At 39.6% G+C, this 23,045-nt stretch overlaps 1 protein-coding gene across 3 annotated transcripts in view; it reads left to right on the plus strand.

Annotated features, from left to right (window-relative positions):
* Window positions 1-4,394: 4,394 nt before the first annotated feature.
* The window catches only part of COBLL1 (cordon-bleu WH2 repeat protein like 1), a 77,346-nt gene continuing 58,695 nt past the window's right edge, over window positions 4,395-23,045 (plus strand). Inside the window, exon 1 of one of the 3 annotated variants that reach the window (XM_083864990.1) lies at window positions 4,395-5,006. In XM_083864990.1, the coding sequence (XP_083721116.1) occupies window positions 4,945-5,006 (62 nt within the window). In that variant the 5' untranslated portion in view covers window positions 4,395-4,944. Of the gene's footprint in view, window positions 5,007-10,412; window positions 10,517-23,045 lie in introns of those variants that run through there. The other 2 variants (XM_083864989.1, XM_083864993.1) reach the window with 2 other exon arrangements.

A 23,045-nucleotide genomic window follows, 5' to 3' on the forward strand; every position in this document is an offset into this window, starting at 1 on the left:
TTTGCTTATAGCTTAGCTATTGCTACATTTTTTCTATCTCTGTAGCAGAAATCTCCTATTCTCTTTGTACCTAAGTATACTTTTCTAATAGAAACAGGAGATTGTGTTTCTTGTAGTATTATGATATATGATACAATAAGCCATAAGCTAATGAATTACTAGTCAATTGAACAGATATTATGAATGTATTTCTTTTCAGAGGTGATTTTCTTCAGAAATATTTTTTACAGTTTAGACTTTGCAGACTTCAGTATTGAGGATTTTGCAGACTACGTGCATTCAAAATGTGGAAATTTAGTGCATGAGAGCAATTTAGTGAACTTGTAATTTCTTCTAAACCCCAGCTAAGATTAACATTTAAGTTAATTTTCATCTATCTTTCATTGCAACTACTGTGGCTAAAATGATTTGAAAGAATTAGACAAAACTGTTTTAAAAATAATTAACTTTGCAAGGATGCTTCACAGCATATGTGATTCTATACCTTATATCACTCACTACTCAGCATTGTCTGAAGCTTTCTAGTATTACCCAATTGCAGTGTTAATCCACATGAATATCTCACTAATTGTTACTTAATGCATCCCCAAAAATACTGCTCAGCAACAAAATAATGTAGAAATCATGATTTGTAAGCAGTAAAACATTTGCTTTCATGATCCAAAGGCAAAAATAAAATACTATCAGAGTGAAAACACAATGGTAGTAATGAGAGTACATTTTAGTATCATTATGCAGGTCTTAAATATGACCTAAAAGAACAATGCATTTCTAATAAAGTAAATGCCTGTAATATCCCAATGCACATTAGGAGCAAAAACTATTTGGGGCAGTATTGACTATTGGGAAAACCTTATACAAAAAGCAGAAATTACTTAGTCCTATATCTGAAAGTATATGGGGTAGTTTTTTGTAGTCTTACTTTGTGAGGCCAAAGCTGGATATGCCCCAGCACCTCACTGTCTTTCTTGTAGTTCAGAACAGAACACAGGATTCCCTCAGCAGTGCTGTGTACAGGGGACAGTGCTCTTCAGTTAAGTATGCAGTTTGAATGGGCTCCCAAACTTGTCCCTGTGCCTACAGCAATGCTTTCAGTAGCTGTGTACATGTGTGTGCACGCTCTCAAAACCTAACCCGCATTCTGGAATGCAAACACAGAAACAGCAACTGTTCAACAGGATGCAACGTCAGCTGATTGACTGTTCCGTAAAATAAAATTTACATATGGATTTAGTTTTCATTGAAACAAAATGAAGAATCATGTATTTCCTTGCTTTATAGTATGAAGGGTAAAACCCTGTTTTTTATCATGTCTCCTATATATCATAAAATGTGTAGAATAAACAGCTCAGCTTTAATGTATTTAGTTATGCATCAGAAAAGTAATTTAACAAGGAAAACATCTTTCAATTCCGTAATCTGTTGGACACCTAATTTGCACAATAATATTCAAAACAACTATAGCGTGACACAGTATGATTTTCAATGTACAAAACCACATTAGGAGTGCATTCAGGTTACATCCTTAAATTACAAAATGTCACTATAACCTGTTACATATTAAGAAATTTAAAAAGACCTTGTAATGTAAGCAGACCTTTACAATAGTGAAACAATATTGTAAGGCTCCTGTGGTCTATTTAACACTTCAAAAAGCTTTCACCTTATGCAATAATGGGCATACCTCTTTGAAAATCATAGTGTCCACTACATTTCTAGAGCATTTGTCATTCAAAAATACTTGTATTCACGTTTCTGGCAACCTCTTGAACAGAGGAGAGCAACCGGAAGTATTGAAGCCACCTAGGACAACTTTTGACCGTTATGAGAAATGTCATAGGATATTGCTGCTTTTTTACACAGGCAAGGCTTTGGTTTTAGTAATTTAACTTGTATAAAAATCCCATAGTTAGTAATATCCCTGGAACTTTATGTCTCTACCTAAGACACAAGTTCTCCTTCAAATATCAGTTGGAATTAGCAGTTCTCACTGCCTGCATAATTTGAAGATCATGCTAACAATAATCAGAACTGGTATTAATCTGCAAACATTTATACTAAATATACAATAGCACCGAGTACATTCACCAAGTGCAGCGGGTGGCAGCTTGCCACATAGATTAATGCCTCCAGATAAATGATTGTTTTACCTCAAACCATGAACAAAAGATGACATTATTGCAATGGTACAATTAATAACCTACCACTTCATTAAATTGTTACAATGATACCTTCATGGATCAGCTTGAAAAATCTAGGGAACTTTAAATGTTTTGTTGTGTATTTTTTTTTCTTTTTTTTTTTTTTTTTCCTTTGGCTAGTCAATAGAAGAGACAATGAATAGTGTGTTAATTTGGTATTCTCTGATGCAGCCTTCTGTTTATTGTGTATGAGAGTTATATTTGATTTGTATGAACAATGTCTTGAGCTCAGGACAAAGTTGGAAACTTTATAAAAATAGAAAAATTTTAAAATGAGCATTTGATTCTATCAACATCTTTTGAAACTCAAACACAGAACTGATTTTCTATCGATAAAGAAATAAAGTGCCATAGGAGTCCAAAGTCTGTCTCTCAAAACTGGGACCCCGAAGAGAAATGGTATCTCCAGTACCTCATAAACTCAATTATTTTAAGTCTAGTTATTGTAAAACTGCCACTGCAGAATGTGGCCTGCAGGCACTCAATGTTTCTAGTGATCAGAATTTCAGATGTGTTTAGTTAACAACTGAGATAAGAGTAGGACATGTGGTAGTGTAAGACAATAGGCGTAACCTCTCCCCTCTTAAACTGAGATTGGCATTATTCAGTGAACTGCCTTTTTAGATAATCCCCCAGGCTCTACTGGAAATTGTCACCACTAATAATTTTTTTTTTAGGTTATTTCCCTAACTTTTCTGCCTGGCATTGCTGAGTTTCTGTTATGAGCCCATGTGAGCTATTCAATTGATTTTGATCTTTGTGGCATTAATACTTGCCAAAATAATTAGACTATAGCATATATTGGTTTTCAAATGAGATTATAAAGGGAGTGGTACAACAGCTCCTTATCTATTTGTGGTGAAGCAAAATTTATATTAGAGGGGATGACAACATGACACCAATATGTGTAATTATTCTAAGTAATACACAATCAGCTACAGGGTCTTCATTTGAAACATCACAATACTGTTTAATCATCTCACACCTTTGCAGCATGGGAGTTTCATTAGAGTTTAGAAGGTGCTGTCACATAATGGTTTTACCCAAGAAGTAGCTGGTTGGAAGCAAAGAATTCTTTCATACTTAACCCAATGCTACAAACTGAATGCACAAAGTTACCATGCCCTGATTGCAGGAACAGTCAACATACAAAAGAATTTATCAACCTTCATTCCTAACCTAGGAAGTGGTAACAATCTGAGGAGTGTAAGAATAGAAAGTGGACTGTTAAAAGAGAAAAGGGTCCAAAACTTACATAAGGTCTTCAATGAAATTGTTCCTGAGATTCTTAAATGATCAATTCATTGAACACTGCCTCTCTGAAAACTGGACCATGGAAAATGCATCTGACTCATCAGTGATTAATTTTTTTGTTTAAGAAACATACACAGATTAATGGGGTGTGCCTGATAATGGCATGTGGTTATTCAGGGTGTGAACAACCTCTAGGGTCTATCAAAACAGGTGGCTTCAGGGTTAGTCTCCAGTGAAAAAGCAGAAAAAGCAGAAAAAAATCTTTATTGAAGAAGTACACTGCAGATGAGAAGGGCACATACAGGTGAGAAGGGGATATTATTAAAGTACAGTATCTCTACAATGCTATATACAATATTGCACTAGCTATGAAGAATATTAACATCGAGTATTATGGATATTAACATCGAATAGTCAATTATATTAATTTTTTTCAAGATATATAATATTAGAGCTAGTCAGAAAAAGGACTTCTATACTTGAATGCAACGTTCTACTTTTTTCCTACAGAGAAAAAAGAGAAAGGTATAAATGCTTTGGCGTTGGCTGTTTTAGAACTTTTGTTAAACACTGGGCAAAACATTACCTGTATAAAGAGTCGTGTGTACTGGGCCAGACCATCCGGTGCCAGGGCCCAGCAGGAAGGGCTCTGTGTGCTGACACAGCTCTGCAGGGCGTTAGTGCCCCGCTTGATCGGTACCTGCTGCACAGAAAAGCCGAGGTGCCGTCGTGCTCAGCGGGCAAACTCTGGATCAGCCCGACACCGCTCCTGACGGCGAGAGCTCGTCCCCCATCCCCCGGCGGGGCTCGGCCGAGTCCCGGGCAGGTCGGGCAGCGGGCACAGAGCCGACAGCCCGAGTTTGCCCGAGGGGGCCGGACCCACCGCGGGGATCGACCGCATCTCGGCCCCGGGCTCCGCGCCTGGTTATCCCCACCTGTGGGATTTCGCTTCGCGCCCTGGTGGCTGGAATGGGAAAGGGCCGAGCCCGCGGCGGCCGCGACGCTTCCCTCGGGGAGAGGAAAATTCCAGCCCAGAGGAGCGGCCCTGCCCCCGCTGGCCGCTGACAGCCCGCGGAGTCCCCGCTCCGGCCGCAGCTGGAGGGACAGCGGGTGTGTGGGGGCGGGCGGGAGGAGGGAGGCGCTGGGATGGGAACAGGGAGTCTCTGTGTCTCCGGGCGTGCCGGAGCGGGGAAGGTTCCGCGTTTCAAGTTTCTCGCCGCGAGAAACTTTTTTTTTTTTTTTTTCTTGCTTCTGTGTGTTTTTCCCCTACGCCCAAGGTGTGGTTCCGCAGGAGCCTGGCGCGGCCCGTGACCTCGGCCGCCTCCCCGGGCAGGCGCCCCGTGTCCGCCCGTGAACAGCGGGGAATGCCCGGGCTCGGGGGCGAGGCGGCGCCGGGGGCTGCGGAGCGGGGCCGCCCTCCCCAGCCCGCCCCGAGCAGGTGAGGCGGGTCCCCGGCTTGCGCCCGCCCTGCGCTCCCTGGGCCGCCGGCATGGACACGGACACGGACACGGACGGGCGCGCTGGGCCGGCGGCCGCCCCGCCACCCCCCGGGTAAGCGCGGCTCCGGGCGCGGGAGGGAGCGCGGCCGCCCCCGGCCCGGAGGGACAGCGGGCACAGCGGGGCCGTGCGCGGGGCCGGGTGAGGCGAGGTGAGAGCCAGGGGCAGCCCGGGTCGGGGAGGCCGGTGCCGAGCGCGCCCGGGTGCGAGGTGCGGCGCTTGGGCGGCGGCCAGCGGCGAGAGGCGGCTCCCCAGCGCCGGGGGCGGGCGCGCTCCCTGCGCCCTTCCCGGGGCTCCTGCGGCGGGGGGGAGGGGGCGGAAGCCCCGGGCGGGACCGCGGGCAGATGGAGCGGCGCCGCCGGTGAACGGCTCAGGAGCGGCCGCGGCGCCTCGACGGCACCTCCTCGGCCGGTTCTCCTGGCCGGGGCTGCGGGACCGGCCCCTTGGCGCTGCCCGCCCGAGCAGCGGCTGCAGTGCCAGCCCCGCGCCGCGGGCAGTTCCCGCGGGGTCGAGCCGCGACCCGCCCGCCGGCATTGCCGGAGCGCAGCGCTGCCCGGACCTGCCGGGTGCGCGGCACTGCCGGATCGGCGCCTCTGGCAGAGCCTTACAGGTCAGCACTTGCCGGTGGGAGCATCCTCCGGTGTGCCCAGTCAACTTCCAGCTCTCCGGGCGGGAGTGGTGGTGCTTTGGAAGGGCTGCGCCCTCCTCGGTGCTCTGGGAACTGCCGACGCTGGGAAAAGAAAACAAACAAACAGCATCTGTTTGGAGTCGTAAAAGGGCTGGCTTATTTCTTTATACGTGTTAGGCCCCTCTGTTTTTATTTTGCTTAGAGTAGAAAATGTAACGTTAAGGAGTATCTTTTTTAAATCCTAAGGAAAACTGCTCCAGTTATAGATCAGGAGGAGGAGGATTTTTCCTTAACTAGTCAGTACGTTTGGAGAAAATTAGTTTACTCAGTGACTTCACTAGGAACTAGAGGGAGTTAAAATACTGGTAAGACTGCTGAAGGGATGTGTAAATAGAATGGACAAAATACGTGGTGGGTGTATTTTTTAACATGAATATTTTTGTGACGCTTCCGTACTATTTGCAAAAATGGATTACTTGGATTGCTGACCAGGTGGCTACAGGGTAAACAGGTGCAGATGATGGCAATTTACTGTAGTATTTGCAGCATTAATCAAACCAGTTTAATGTCATGGCTGTAGTGAATATAGAAGACTCATAAAGGGAGGGGTATTTATTCACTAAAGGCCTTGTCACCATTCTGCATTTATATGTAGCTGTTGAGAAATAATATTGTTAATCAATGTAGAAGGTATAATTGCAGTATAGATAATTACTGCATTTTTAAGACTCTGTGTACTTAAGCGGAGTTGGAAGGACCTAGTGTAGGATAATGATGGCTGTTTCCAGGTTAGGGAGTGGCAAAAACAGTATGTCTTGAAAGTCTTCAGTTTTACTTGTGAGCAGGCACATAAAAACAAGCAAAAAGATACAATTAAAACTTTGGCTGTTCTGACAGTTCCTCTAGGCCTATTGCCTGCCATAAAGCTGTTTGGTATAGTGAATTTTGGCTGCTGCTTGACATCTGAGTTCTTTCTTATGTGACTTCAAGCATCTGCCAGCATCCACTTCTCAGTTTTGAGAAACATGTAGCTATCAGTAGTGCTCATTGCATTAGCCCTGCAGAGAGATTTTCAGGCCTTTTATCAGCTGTTCACATATAGTTTGGTACTTAGAAAATCAAGTTGCCATGCCTTTCTTGCTACAAAAGTTCTTTATTGACAGTCTTAACTATTTCTGTAAGATGGTCTCATTTGCTCATGAAATGCTGGATTTGAGGAAAAAAATGTGGATATGCCAGAAAAGAAGACAACTCCCTGTTTTACTGAAAATGGTCCACAGATACATTTTTGAATAGTATGCAGTTACTGTTCCCTCTCTGAGATGATAGGAAAATTTGTGCAATCTGGGAAGAATTTCAGTTGAAATAGCATTTTTCTTGAAATGTATTACCAAATGATGTAATATAGTGCACTACAGCTCTTCTTAACTTGTCTAGCCAGGTTGAAAGTGTTGTTAATTTGCAGCTGAAAACAGTTTACCAGCTAATGTGTTCTTAAAATCACTATTTGAAGTTCTCTGGAGTAATTGCTGGTAACTCTTAACAGCTGAGAAAGCTCGTTTATGCTAACTGATAAGAAGGTAATGTTTTGTAAATTTTCAAGCACTGATGTTAGTTAAAGCTTGGAACTTCTATATAACTTGATCGCTGGTGGCACTTTAATATAGAATATCTATGGGAAAAAGCTTTGGGAAAGGATCCTGTAATATCTTTATTTTTGCATGCAGGAGTATGCTTTTCTGTTGAAAAACTGTTTATTAATTTGGTGAGAAACATGCCCATATTATTCTCTCTGTACATCAAGGTAAATAAGAAAAAAAAAATTTAAAAATGCCCTCTGCTGGATTTTTATTTTTTTTTTCTGTTTATAATATGTGAACAGAGAGTGTGCCCAGCAACTGGCTGAAATATTTTGGAATATGATGAATAGGAGGTGTGCCCACTAACTGCCTGGCCATGACACATAGTTTCTTCTCCTGGCAGAAGAAACTTGGCTGGACAGTTTGGCAGTTTTATAGCTCATCTGTTTTACCCTGAGTCTGAGCAGCACTCAGGGCACAGACCTCATGCCAGGCCAGTTGCTAAATTCTGCTCCTGTTCATCACAGAGCTGTATTTGCTTTATGAAATGTCAGGAAAAATGTGTGATTTAATGCTTAAAAATAAAAAAAGAAGTGGCTGTAGTTGGTATCCTACCTTCTGAACACAATTTTCCTACTGTTGCTGGACAGCAATCCCATAATGTGGAGCTTTTTTACATTGCAAGTGGATGTCAGTAGTTGACACAGGATTTTACCATGAAGAACTGTATTATGGCTTAATATGCCGTTAGAATATTGGAGCAAATGTGGATTTTGGTAAATGTAATATTGATGTTCTTTGAAATACTAGCCTTCATGTTGAGATCCACCTTTAATTCAGTAGTAATGTTTCTGAGAATTTTGTGTTATTTCATTTGTTCCCGTAAATCATATTTAAAGCTGTATGTTTATGTACAGAATAACAGCTTCTGACCTGCTACCAAAGCAAACCCCCTTTGTTTTTATCATTTTCACTGTGTGTAACAAAAACATGCTTAGGAGATGGAGCTACTCTCCAGGGCCCCGTTGTGTGGGGAAAGGGGCTAAACAGCTTTGATTAGCTTAGTGCCAGAAACACTTCTCGTGTGTGTCTTCAGGTTGCTATTCACTGTTGCTCGGTGTAGTGGATGTATTTGAAAAATTTAAGACCAGGAGAAAAGTCTTTTTCACATGATTTCCAGGGCTGTCTCAGGAAGTGAGAGATGTTTTTCAGAAAGCCCAAGAAATTTACCTTTTATCTTGAACGTAACTGAGTTTTTATCAAATCATTTCAATCACATTACGGAGACATCAGCTGTGGTGCAGTGTTGGCAATGCCTGGTGTCAGGCCTGGAATACTGATTTGAGCTCTCTTCTTCCCTCTCAAGTGTTCGTTTGAGTCAGCTCACAACATAGCCACAGGTTTGTTCAAGTATAAATGAAAGTCCTTTTGTTGCAGAGTGTGGGAAGGGACAGCAAGTGTAGCAATAGCTTCAAACCAAGCATTTTATGCCACAGCACAGAGTGGGAGTGGAGACTTGGGTATATGTCTGAATTTGCTCAGTTTGGTGAAATTTACGTAAGGGCGAAACTACATTTTTCTCTTGCAATGAGTTAGCTGTTTCCATTGCTCTGTATATTGTATCATCACGTATTTATCATTAAGTGCAAGGCCTTTTGTGCTCCTGCTACTGTCCAGGATCAGAGGTTAGGCCATCATGGGTCTAACAAGTAGTCCTATCTTAGATATGCTTCGTTTCTTAGACCAAGGACTTCAAGATAGTACTTAGCATGTTCTTCTCACCCCTTGACCCTGATGAAGAGCAAGTAAATGAGCAATAGCAAAATGGAAAGAATTTTGAGAATTTGGGACCGTTGAGCTTTGCTGGCTGTTTGAAACGGGGAGTTAACCCCTTCGTGGGTGGGTGCCCATCAGGAGCCACTTGAATGCTAATCCTTCCAGGGGTCAATTTGCCAGCTGAGTTCCAAATGGACACAGAACACTTCTTGACGTGATTATGCTGTTCTTAATGTATCTGCCTTAAGCAAGACAGCCTCAAATAGTGGCTATTAACTGAATGTTGTATTTAAAAGCTGTTTACTCAATCTTTGTCAAGTCTGAAGTCATAGCTGGGTGCCTATGGGATAGTTACTGGTAATGTTCCCTGTTGGAGTGTGTTGCTGTGGGAATGAGATCAAGAAAACATTAGGGGGTGGAATGTAGATACTAGGGTGAAAAAATGTGTAGGAGGGTAATACACAAATAGAAATCAGCAGAGTTGTTTCCAAGCTTTGTCTGAGTGTGTTGGTATCCTGTGGAAAGGAAAAGTGAGAGCTAGATAGTGAGGTATCAAAAGTATTTGAGGAGAAGAAGCACTTGAGACTGGAAGGTGGGTTTTGGTGTTACCTTAGAGTAGGTTCTTTTCTTTCTGCAGTTACTGGATTTTTTCTTAACGTACTTTAAATGGGACCACAGTGTTTACATAAACCTGAAGATCACTGTTTGTTTTGAGTAGGCCCCATCTGTGTTGGGTGGAAGAAGAAAAGAGTCCATTGTAGGGGATGAAAACCTTAGATTCCAGAGGGAACTGGAGGTCTTTACAGGACATCTGTCATCTGAAGACAAAATAATTGAGTAGGAATATTTTAAAGTCACAAACAAAATGTTTCTCCTGTAATCTGGCAGCACCTAAATAGGTCTCCCTTCATAAAGTGCTGTACCATTTCTGACTATCTTGACTGTAGCTTGGAAAAAAATTTGAGAATGCTGGTTTTTCTAGCATGACTGCTGTTCTGAGCTGCCACTGTGTAGTTTTGTGTGCTGGGGAACAGCAGATGCCAGATTATCCAGCCAGCCCTTGGAGCTGTAACAAGGTTAGCATGCTCAGCTAAATATTGTGGGTTTTTTTGTAGAAATTAAAACAAGTTAGTATAATGAGTTGCTATGTTAAGGTAGTGGATACAAGGAATGCCAGGTGTTCTCTTTTATGGCTGCTTGCAAGTTAAACCAGATTTGATTGTGCGCTTTCTTTTTTCTCACCTGGCTCTCAGTTGCTTCCCCAGCAGTTGCCCTGCTACTCTAACCTAACTTCACAGAGCTGTCTGCAGTTTGAGAGAATTGCTCTTCCCTGTGAGTATCCCTGTGCAGAGCTCTAAAAGAGCTGACGTCAGGGCATTAGAGGATGACAAGAAGCCGAGATGTTGGCTCCTGGATTCCTGTAGGGTTCTGTGGCTGTGCCCAGCGTTAGCACAATGAAGAGGAAACTCTGACTGTGCAGCTTGCAACAATGGAGGGCTCAGAGAGGAAAACCACCCTTGCTGTTCTGAGCTCTAGCAACCAATTATAAACTTGATTCTTCACCTGAATTCTCTCCTGAGGTAAGGTCCCACAATTAAAAATGCAGCTCTTTATGAAGTAAATTTAAACACTTACTAAGTGGGGTTCCAGTAGAACTGGAATTAAAATCTTAATGTGATAGACCGATGGCTATAACTGCATTTTTTAATGGGTTAAGAGATGGGTTTTTATGCAGAAATGGAATACCATGGGAATTCTTACAGAATTTGGAGTTTCTGGATTTCTCTTTATTTACTAGGAGGTTATCCAGTTCAGAAGGGGCATGTGCATTTGTTTGGTTGTTGTAAATGATCAGAGTGACATAGGTGGTTAAAAGATGAGTTCCTAATCTATCTATGAAATATTTCCCTTGGGAACTTGTATTAATGTCAACTCTGTTCCATGTCTGTAGTTGTCAGGATTACTATTTTCAGTTAAAGAAAATAGAGTATATGAATATTTTTAGCTGGGCTTAAACTTTCTTCTGTGAGAAAGCATTGGTTTTGTTGCAAGCTTTAGCTCTACAGTGGTTCTCATTGAAGAAAAAGTACAGCTTGGAAACTTTCTTAGCTGTGTTTTAAAAATACTTCCTGCACGTTTATTTGATTTTCATTTTTCATCTGGAAATAGAGCTACTTGGTTTGGAATCTTAATAACAGACAAACAAACCTTTCCTTCCCAAACAGTGCAAACTGTTGCTCTATGTTAAACAAAAAGTGTTGTGAGCTTGAATTTTCCTCCAACAGAAAGTGACAAAAAACTTCCAACAAGGAAAACACCATCCTATCTCAAAAGAACAGCATTAGAAATATGTGTACTTTTCTTTAAAATCAAATCAATTTTCAATCTAATATTCCTGAGTTATTGATGTATTGATTTAACTTTTTTTTTTTCTATTTATGGGCCTTGGTTTTCTGCTGAGAATTAGTTTTTATTTTTAGTATTTATTTTACTTTAATGTCAGACTTTCATATGGATTTCCTTCCAAAGACTGAAGCTTTTCTATTCATGGGGCTTGTGAGGTAATTTTTAAACGTTGTGCAGTGTGAAGAGCATAAGCATTTTCAGCTCTGTCTATAATACAGACTTACAATTGACAAAGCTTTCTGGAGGAACTGCTTCTTCTGTTTTTTTTTGTTTTTTTTTTTTTTTTCACAAAATGAATTACATTTCTTTGTTTCACTCAGTTTGAATGTTTGCTTGTTTTGTTTCAGTTTTTTGTCCATCTATGTCCCCCTCCTCTTCCCTGCCTTCCCTATTTAATGTGCTAGGATCTTTGCTGAATTAAGTGAATTAAATAAAAATGTTCAAGGAAATGGGACCATTGTGTTACTATTGCCCAGAAAATTTTTGCATGCAGGTATCAAAGTAATTGGAAGGGCATTAGGGAAGAATATGGTGTGACAAGTTTGGTTTGTGGTTTTTTTTGTCATTCACTAGTTTGCCATTTAAGTATCATTGTATTGCTCTCGTAAAACTTAGCTAAGTCCTTCTGTACTGTCAAACTACACTGACAAAACAACTGGGCATAATATTGCAGGTATAAGATAATCTACTGAGCTGGCTGTTGTTTAAATCTTCTTGTGACAGCAATGTTGAAAGCTCTTTTTATGTGGCAGGAATAATGCTTTGTATCTGATCTACTAAAAAAAAGAGGAGCCAAAGCATATGTGAGTAACAAAGTTGAAAGAACAAATGTTTACAACTTGTCACGCTGGATGTAACCCTTTGAGGCGAAGATGAACTACTTCTCTCTTTACTAGTAGCTATGGACTTCAACATTCTGTCCTTCTCATTAAAAAATAATGTTGTGCAGAATTCAAAATATAATTATTCTGGCTTTGAGAGCATAGAAATTATTTGCATAGACGGATGGGTTTTTTACTTCTTTAGTTAGTAAGACAAGGTGTGTGTTAGTTGATGAAAATAGTAGGTGGAATTTCTGCTAATTTTCAGGCATTTGTGTAAAATCAGAAATTCAACCTGTGCCATAAATTTGGACTTTTATTTTTAAAATTTTTGATTTTAAAAAATATTTTAATATTCAGAATGTTTAATTTCTCATGAATCAGGTATTATTGTATATGTTGAAAGTTGTTTTCAGGTTCCCAACTTCCATTTCTGAAAAGCTGCTGCTTTTTCCATCCATCTTCTGAAGTCTCCAGACATAAACTTTTCTGTATCCTCTGCTGGTCTCTGATTCATGGTCTCTTACTTCCCCTCTCCTGCAGTTTTGATCCTCTCCTTCCACCCACGTTACAAATCAACCTCACTAATTCCATCCTTGGCGCCCTCCTTGAGCTATATTTGCCTCATTCACTTTTTAAAGTACTCAGTGCTTGGAGGAAGTTTCTTTTTTCCTTAGTCTTAAATGTTTGTAAGTCTACAGCTACTAGTAAAGAAAGATGAACTTCATTTTTGCCTGAAGGGGTAAGAACCCAGCAAGTTGAGTGGACCTTTTAGCATTCTGGATTTGTGCATTCTGTTAAATCTTCAGATTTAGGAAAAGCCTGGCCCTTCAGCTTGGTCTTTCCCTGTTTCCCCCCACCCCTTTATCCCATTCTCCCTGTATCTAATTCCTCTTCCCTAATGTCAATTTGAAACTATAAATTCTTCTTTTTATAAGTATGCTTTTATGTTTAAAAATGGTGTATTCTGTTTTACCTGGCTCAAGGCATCTGATTCCCTTGTACTTATATGGGCATTGAGAATATTTTTCACTACACTGTTGAAGGGGAGAAGGGTTTCCCAGGCCCTTTTATGTGGCCTTATAAAGTGGGGTCATTGGCCGTCTTTGCAGTTGCTGATCTCATCTGCTCACTTATCTGTAGCTGAGTAATGCCTTGGACATTGGAGGTCTTGAAGCTGAGGCAGGCAGTGATAGCTACAGACATGAAATAGGATTTTTTTTCCTTCTTTATTCAAGCAAGGCAGAGTTTACCTATGACTTTGATGGGCCAGTAGCAGTAGTTTTATTTGTGTATTACATGCTGACCTTTCTCAGAATTAGATGTCTCATGACATCTGCATGAGAGATGATCAGGAATTTGTTGTAGAAATGAACTGATGGAACTGACTCAGATGTGTCTTTACTCCTTCAGCTTCTTCATGCTTCTCTCTTGTTTGCTGATGGTTGATTGGGGTTTTTTGGAGTAGGGAGAAGGCTCTGTTTTTCTGCCAAGTCATAGGTGCAGGGATCAGAGGATTTTGGAATTTAGATAATTTTTGTGATTTGTTTTGGTGGTTCTTTTGCAGCACAGGGCACAAAATTCCCCCCTGCCCCATCCTAGGTATTGTTGAGATATTCTCAATACACCAGGCAATACTTGTTCACTTTTTTAGAAAAGCAAGGTGAAAATGCAGCAGATAGGGAAAACCAAAGCATTTTATAAGCACTTCTTCAGAGCTGGCTGTCAATAGTGAGGGGTGTAAGAGAGAGTCTGAAGAGGCTTATTTTGGAAAAGTAATAAGAATCTGACATCACTGTCTGAACTGTTGGAATCTCTGTCTGATTTCTAAGCATCTTTCTTTGACTGTTCTTACATTTCCACTGCCCAAACATTGTTACAAACTTTCCAGTCTTCCTCCCAAAATACACTGCTGTAATGCATCTTTATCCATAAATCTGAAGTTAATAAAGGAGGAGAGGAATGCAATGAATTGAAAATGTTGGATAAAACCTTAAAAGTATACAATGATTTATTTTAGAAAAAAAAAATAGGGATGTGGTGCTATGATAGTTTTGGAAATATTCAAACAAATCCATTTTTAATGGTGTTCTTTAACTGCTTATGGGCTCCAGTTGTTGGGTTTTCTTCCTGCTTTTACTTGCCCCAGAATTTTCTTGGATTTTGTAGTTATATGTAAAGTCTGCCAGCTAGCAGGTTTACAGGGTTTTTTTTAAAGACTTCTTGCCAGCACTTAATCCAGAATAAGATTTTATGTTAGAATTGAGACTGTTTGGAAATAATGACACATAACATAAATGCTGAGATTTCATCCTATACTCTACTATACTGCTCCTATAGATGGAGTCTTTGAAATGACTTGGTACCCTGAGTGAGTGTGGAAAGATCTGTCATGTTTGGTCACTGCTCTGCCTCTCTGCATAAGAGGCAGCTGTCCTGCATTCTGTCTCCACTAGAGAAGAACAGCTGGATACTCCTTCACATTTCCTGAATGAAATCTGTGTATTCTCTGACAGGCTGATGCTGCCTCTTCCTCTCATGGTGGAGATGGACAGTAGGAAATGACGTGTCCAGTGAATTGTTTATTTTGTAAAATGTTTGTCAGGGCCACTTGTAAGAGCTTTAACAACTTAGTGTAGAAACACCCTTGCAAAATTCTACCCTAGTTTGTTGAGAAGTGTGCAATTAATTTGCCAACAACATACTCTCACTAAGGAAAAATGGTTAAGTATTTAAAGAGTCCTTCTGTTACAGGAAAACAAAAGCTTCAAGTTTAGAAGTACTTTATAATGTTTTAACTTTCATTTTAGAAAAATTAAAAGGCTGATGAAATCTGGAAAACTCTATCTACACTTATTGGCCTTTCCCACATCCTGTCACATCATATTTCACATCTCAGTCATACACTGACTGTTTCCTTGAGTCAGTTTGTGGTATCATGTGAATAAATGCTCAACACGATTGAAAGATTTCCCATCTATCTGTAAAAGAGCATGTGATCCTTTATCAAATACAAAAGGGCACAGCTAAACATGGCATAGCATTGACTGGAATTAACACAACTTTAAAAACTTGGCTTCTGTTGATAAAATGAGATCCATCAGAAAATGTGAGTCACATTCTCAAAGTGACGTAGCTGTACCACTATTGTGTACCATTATGATTACCAGTGACTTTGGTTAACAAATATTTTCACTTAAATATTTAAGTGACAGGGAGAAACAAGTGACTTGGTCACTTGGTCTATAAGAAAGGCTGATTGATTCAAAGATCTGACACTGGATGTGGAGATTAGTTCTTCCTCTTCTCCCCATTTTTTTTCTTTGTTTGGATTTTGATTGTCATTGAATAACTGACAAAGGTTGCATACCTCTCTCCCTCCCTCATGGACTCTCTAGGTAGAAGGAAGCTTATGCATCTTGTTCTCTACTTGAGTGGGTTTGCTGCTGCTGTTGAGCTGATGGATTCAATTTGTTGCAACTTCATGTCCTCTTCTTCAGTCAGAAGAAGCCAGTGATAAGTTGCTGGTAATCAAATAATGGAAGTGTGGAGTAGTTCCTTTTTCTGTTTTTAATATTAGGCAACACTTTTGTTTCTTTGTATTCACCTTAGGATATTGTAGTTTGTGATGTTTTTGAAGTGTCAGCTCTGAATTTCTGTATCCAAAGAGCCTTTCAGCTTTAAGCCAACAGCATTATGTTAGTGACTTTATATCCATGTAATAAAAATTTCTAAAATTCTGATCATTGTCATTTTATGTGTGTCAAAAGAACAGTGGGATGGCCATTAGCCACAACTTCATTCTCTGGTATGAAGCCAGAGTTCTTTTCATGGATTTCCTCTGTTGGGAGGCATTCAGAACCCAACCCATACTTACTGGGAGAGAGAAAATGTGGTACTTGGGGGAGGTCGATGGGCTTTAGGTTACTGACCCTTAGTTTTACTCATTAGGGTGAGGATGAACTTTGGAAAAGCTCACAGATTTGCAGCTGAGTTTTAGTGCTCCCTTGTTTATGTTTTGTTCTGCCTTATGATCTGCATAGATAGCTGCTCGTTAACTTTTTATCCAAATTGACTGCTCTGGTTTTCCACTTGTTAATTTCAGTTTTATGACAACAAGTGAAGCACTGATCTGCTGCAGTTAAATTTGAGGAAATCATGACAAATTTTGGAGATTTTAGCAAATGAAATGATCTGCAGCTCTTGTCCCTGACCTATCTCCTACCACTAAGGACAAGAGCAGACACTTACCAAGGTGATCTGATCTGCATCTTTGTCACTTTGGCTTCTGCTGTACAGTGTTGGCAGTAATTTTTCCTGTTCTTTTCCCCTACCACCTAGCCTGTTTGGTGGTCATACAAATCCAAGGTTCTCTATTGCTCTTGAATTAGGGCCATTAACTTCTAAATAAGAAGTTTGTTCTGTATTGGTATTAGTAATTGCCTTCTTGTTTTCACTGAGATTGTAATGACATGCAGCTTACCACTTGCTTGAAGATACATGGGTAAAAAATGTGGATGTCTTATAGCTAGCAAAAGTTTCTTCATTTTATAAGATTTTAGTGATTTAATATATTCAATAAGCAACAATTTCTTTTAAAACTTTTAAACAAATAAAGTGGTAAAGAGTTAAGCACTCTTGGTCTTTCTATTTCTAAAGTATGACAATATGTGAATGGCATGTTCATGAGTTACTGCATGGTTACAGAGTATGAGCATGTTAATAATTCAAAATGCTATTTGGCTGGTTACTTTCATGGGTAAGAATGTGGAAAATACTGCATTTCTGACAGGATTCTGATGGTTGTGATAACACAGGATAGAGAATTATTAAATAATCCATGTTATGTCTGATCAAATGTTTTAGACATATATTCTTTTAGGCATTTTACAGAGATTTACTCTTATATTCAGGGAAAATTTCTAAATCCAGGGAGAACTTAAAGAGATGGTTTCAGATATCAGGAATTTTTGTGTTTTACAGACTTTAGGAGATCTGGCAGCTTAGATTTTTTTGTCCTTTCCTTTGACATCCATGAAGTAAGAAAACCCTTTTTGTCTGAATTTTCTTGGGTGGCTTTTTACATGACCTCCTGGGTGGGAGAAGTCTGTAACTGTATTTAGTTAACATTTACAAACTTAAGTCACATTGTGTCAGAGTTTGCAGTAAATGTCTGTGTGCTCTGTGGGTCAGGTAGGTATCATGTAAGAATTTTCATAAGGGAAAAAACCGGGAAGATAAAATGCTGCTAAGTTGAAGGGTGCTATTTCTTATAATGACAAGGCACTCAGTTATGGGGACTCTGATAAATAAAGCCTGTAGACGAAGTGCCCAGCTGTACTTTAAGATGAAAACAGGATGTTGGTTGTATTGCTGCAGGACTGCTGTATAAATCAAAGGATATGCTGTTATTGCTGTTTAAGGAAGCTGTACTCCCTTAGAGTGAGTCTGTGTATAAAAGAATGGTAATTGCTGTGCTTATCAAGGACTGGCAGTTCTCCTTTTCCAATTGTGACCTGGTGAATCCACCTCAAGCTCATGACTTAAAGCCTTGCCAGTTATTTTAATCCTCTGTTCAATAGGACAAACAGAATGGGGTTATTTTTATCTCTTTATGATTGCTTAGAACAAGTAGAAAACCCCTTTTCTATATTTAAGTCAAAGGTGATTTTACTGAGGAGGATGTGAAGTATTTCCCCAGTGCCTGTTAAACCCTGTTGCCTCAAGCTGTGTCCAGTTAGTTGTGGCATCTGGAAGTGGCCAGGTGGCTTACTCCCTGTACCAGTGTCCTTGCTGTTTTTTTTTTTTTAAATTCACTTGTAGCCTCTTTAAATTTTATTTTTGATAGCCTAAGCCATTTTTGGTTTATTCTCATATTCTCTTTTAAAGGACTTCTTTGTCCTGTTTGTATGGTTCTACTATTCCTTAATACCAGCTAGAATTGTTGCCTTTGTTTTTAAAATTAATAGTTTTTGTGCTTCTAAGTACTATGTCCACGTATACTTTCTCTCCTCAGGAAGAAGGTATGCCAAAATACTTTTCTGCTTTTGATTTCCACCAGTTTATTTTTGTCTCCAGGGAAATCATAGAATTATTTGGCTTGGAAGCAATCATCTATTGGAAGTTTGGAAGATCATCTATTCCAACCCCCATGGTAGATCTATAGTACTGTACGATGGCTTAGATTGGTATTTGGGAAATATAAGTAAGTTTTTCTTAGGCAGAAGTAGCTGGATCTGGAACAACAATAAGTACCTGGATAAAGGTTGAATTGGTATTCCTGTAATATGCATATGTTTTTATAGAAATTTTTTTGAATAAGTCCTCAAAGCCAGAACAATTTTGGTAGAGTGATTTTAGCATAAGAGTTTACACTGATTAGTAGAGTGTTGTCCTCCTCCTAGCATTTATATTCAAATGCAGAGTTAGCCATGCTGCTGAGAATCCTGACCATGAACCAGGTGGGAAACCATGCTGCTGATGGAAGCAGAGGAACAGAGAAAGAGAGGGAAAAGACAACAGTGGTGAGCCAGGTGTGCAGTACTGTAGGGGAAAGCAGATATAATCCACTCCTGAAAGAATATTCACACAGCACAAACTTAATATTGTTTTAGTATCAATTGTGCTGGAACATAAATTTATCTTTCAAATGCATAGTTTTCATGAAGTTTGATGCTCATAATGACTATTCCCTTATTTACCATCACTTTTCTACATTTCACTGAAGTTCTGTAAGGGAAGGATATTGCAGGAACTTTGTAGGCAGCTGTGTTTAGGCTGTTGAGATACTTATTAGTTTTGCATTTTTATAATTCCTGATTGGTTATGGTACCCACTTCTCAGTATTTTTTAATCAAAAATATTGATAAAATAACTCCATATTTAAAACTAGGATTTGACCGTATTCCAATAGCAAATAATGGGTGTGTTTTTGAAGAAGTAAAGCCTCTCTAATTTACTTGTTTCTTCTTTTTCACAGGGGAGGAGGAAGTCTCAAAATCTTAAATGTGTTTCATTTCTTTACTGCTTGTAAAGGAATTAATCAGGTGTGAAGTCTCTTTTTGAAACACAAGGAGTTTCTGTAGTACAGATCAAGTTATGTTGGGTGTACTTGGGAGGATACGATATTACGTACAGAGATAAAAAACTTCTGTGAAGGGGGACCTTCTCTGGGGCCAGAAACTAACTTTTGAAAACATATATGTCACTTATCAGATGCCCTAGTGTCTGTAGCAGTGGTTTATTAAATAAGGATAATGTTGTAGGGTTGAACAGTGATTTTGGAAAATGCATATAATAGCTAAATAGTCATGCTCTCTCATTTTTAAAGGTAAACTTTAAATTCTAGCTGTTCATGTAAATGTGTGGTTCTTTAACAGGCCAGAAGCATGGTTATCAGGAGACATGCTGTGGAATTACCCTGGTGTGACCTTGTAACTGATGGATTTGAAAAGCATTAAGCATTATTTGAGCTGGTTCAGTACTCTGAAGGCCTCTTAATTGTACTGCCAGTATTCTTTTTCTTAAAACTTGCAATGAAGGAGGATGTATTCTGGAGTGCTTGTCTCAGTTACACACTCACACAGGCAACTCTCACTCTGCACTTGTATTGTACCTTAAAATAATTCTGATGTTTGCTTGTTTGGTTTATTTTAATTTTGAGCAAGTGCTCTGACTTTTCATCCACAAAGCAAATAGCTCTTGCTTTTGATTAGTAACTTAAACCTTGGCAAGTACGTAAATTCCTCAGCAGGGCACTGGTTTTGAAGAGCTGCTTATGTTCCAGGGGAAAACTTTTGAACAGATTGTTTCAGAACATGTGATTTTTTTTATTTTTTTTTAAACTTTTTTCCTGCTTCTGTGCTGCATTATCTGCACTTATTTACTCCTTTCCTCCAGGAAACACATTTGCATTAAAGATCCGGTCTTCTGTTTATTTAGTTTCTGCTGCTTATTGCTCCCATGGGGTGCTCTTTGACCTTAAATTAACAGAAAAATAACTAATATCCTGGGAATTTAATCAAGAAGAAATTAAGTACAAGGAGCTGATACATTCTGGTGGATGCTTTCACTGATCAGACATCTCTTTTGACATGCTACAATACTCAGTAGTAAAAATAAAGAAAAAGGTTAAAAAGCCCCATGAGGAGAATGTTTTTCCTAGAGCCTCTGATGCTTCACTTAAGGTTTAAAACTACAAGAGTCAGGGATAACGCAGATTCCTATTGTTAAATGTTGGCTTTGTTATCAGAAAATGTCAGTATTTTCTGGAAGGTACTCTAACCTGGCCTGAATCAATTCTTATTGATCTGAGCTGTTTTGACTGACTAACTTTTAGGTAAAATAATTGCACCATAACATTTCATAGTCCCAGCTATACACCCCAACTTCTGTTTTAATTTGGTCAGCAGATGTAAGGACTCCTGCTGCAGTTAGTGCAATACTGAAATAATAGTAAGTATAAGAGATCATTCAGTTTGCTTTTAAGATTAATGACATACAGCAAATCCAGTAGAATAACAGTGAGTGTCCTCCTTTGTTGGTTTATATAAATTGTATTATGTTATTATAATTTTTTGGAAATTAGCAAGACTCGTGAGAGATAAGGCTGTCATATCAAAGAATTGAAAGGGTTGACCACAGTGTTGTCTGCTTAATGTCACTTTAAATGTCTAGGCTTCCTAATTTAGTCTGACTTGAACATAACAGTGTCATCTTTGGAGACACAGGATGCCAAGAAAGGAAGCAGATGATTTACATCCCTTGAGCTTCCATAAGTGGGAGTTTCAGATTTTTCAAAAGGAGCTGCATGATAAAAGAAGGTGGAGTACCAAGGCGTACAGTGGATGCCTTGGCAACTACACTTGTATGTACTTTTGCCTTTCTTTTTTAAATTATTATTAAAAAAAAAAAAAAAAAAAAGAAGAATATGAACAGGAGTGGCCAACCTGAAAGGGCACTTTCATCCCTCCAGTGGAGAAGATAAGAACCTGGCAAGGTTAAGTTTATGGCTGGACTTCATGATCTTAAGGGTCTTCTCCAACCGAAATTTTTCTATGCTTCTGTCATTTCCTTCACCCAGTCACTTAGCTTCATCACTTAACATCAGTTGTGATAAAGTTATGCCATTGTGTGATTGTAAAAAGATAGAGAGAAATGATAGCTTGGCCTGGCTGTGAAATTTTTCTTGCAATTTTCTCAGAAGTTTTTTTGTCGATACTATTCTTTGCTTTTGACAGTCACCTGATATCCTTATTATCCAACACTGACCCCAGAAAGTTAATGGTATAGAGTATTTTTAAAGCTGTTCGGTCATATTTGCTGTCTGAAGAAGTGTTTCACACAATCTGCAGTGTTACTGTGGCAGAGATATCCCCCATTCAACCCTATTTCACACTGGCAAATGTGGAAGATGGAATTAGGAGAATATAAATGATGATGAGCTTGAGAAATCCCATGACCTTATGCACAGAAACAGTGTGCTGGTGTGAAGTGTTTTATAAACATCCACGTTTTAGCCAGGTTAAGGTTTTTTCTGTTTAGCAAAGAGAGTCAGCTGTGCTGCTGGTGAGTATTTAGAAGGTGTGGCCTTGTGATTGGCATCATGATTAGCAGTGGGACCCAGTGAGGTTGTGTAGCCACTGGCTGCTCCTTAGGTCGAGAACAGGCTGAGAGGCTGGTGGACCTTCTGAAGAGGCATCCAGCATCCCTCAGTTTTCTGTCTTTACCTAGTGTAACTCTCTATTTGACAGATGAATTCTGGTATCTCTTAGCAGCAAGTCAAACCTCGTTTGAGGCTCTGTACATAAATGAAGTAACAATGCTATGTCCTATTTTTCTGCTCCCTATCAATATGTCTGAGTCAATACTAGACCAGCTTTGTCCAAAAAACTTAATTTATGGCTGTCTCAGAACTTTCGATACAGAACCACTTATGTATTATGTAGTGGCAGTAACAACATGACTGCATCAATTTTCTATCCACCTTCACTCCTCTGTCCGACTGAAATTGCCAGTCTTCATGGCTTCTGAGCAGAACCTGGGACAGGGACAAGGTTGTCGAAGTGTGATGGAACTTCTGTGTTACAGGTTTTGGACTCCTCCCAGGAGGGTTATGATGATAAGAGTCAACTATCTTAACTTTTTAATTTAGCAGAATTTGTACTCCTAAGATCATTTCACTGAGTATTAAATACTGGCTTTTCATGTGTGTTTAGCTTATGCTGTAAAGCATGCCATGCAGCCAGATATTTTTGTCTCTTCTGGATTTTTTTTTTTTTTTTTTTGGATCATGCAGTACTTGGTTGTTCATTTAAAAGAAAATATTTGTGTTCTAAAAACAAATGACACACATGCAGCTGTGTGGCCAAGTGACCCAGAGAAAACGAGTTCCCATGATCTATGTGTATGTGCAACTGATGGGGACCAGAACTTGTTCTTTGTCCAGCAGTTCAGTTGTGCCTGGCCTCAAGGGAGCATGCAGCCATGCTCCTCATCCTGTTAACTTTCCATGGGAGTGTAAGAATGTGTCTCACAGTGCTGGCTGTGTGCAGGCTTATTAAAATTTCTTATATCTAAATTCATATGGGTTGTGCAGAAATTTGGATTACATATTGATTGAGGAAGAGTGTTAAATTGTGTAATACTGCAGTTTTTAAGAACTGAACATAAATGTTCTGCATTGCATTGACAAGAGCTATGCAGCCATTAATTTTCTGTCCTTTATGTTCTTGAACAAATACTTCTGTTCAATGATATTTGAAAAATGAAGGGAAGTATTTAGTCATCTGCATAAGTAAATAACTTTGAAGTTCTCAGATACCCAAGATGTGAAAACATAACTTGTATTTGTTTGTTTTTTTGTTCCACATTGGGTGAGACA

This window comes from Zosterops lateralis (genome assembly GCF_965231275.1).
Source record: "Zosterops lateralis genome assembly, chromosome: 7".
NCBI classification, from domain to species: domain Eukaryota; kingdom Metazoa; phylum Chordata; class Aves; order Passeriformes; family Zosteropidae; genus Zosterops; species Zosterops lateralis.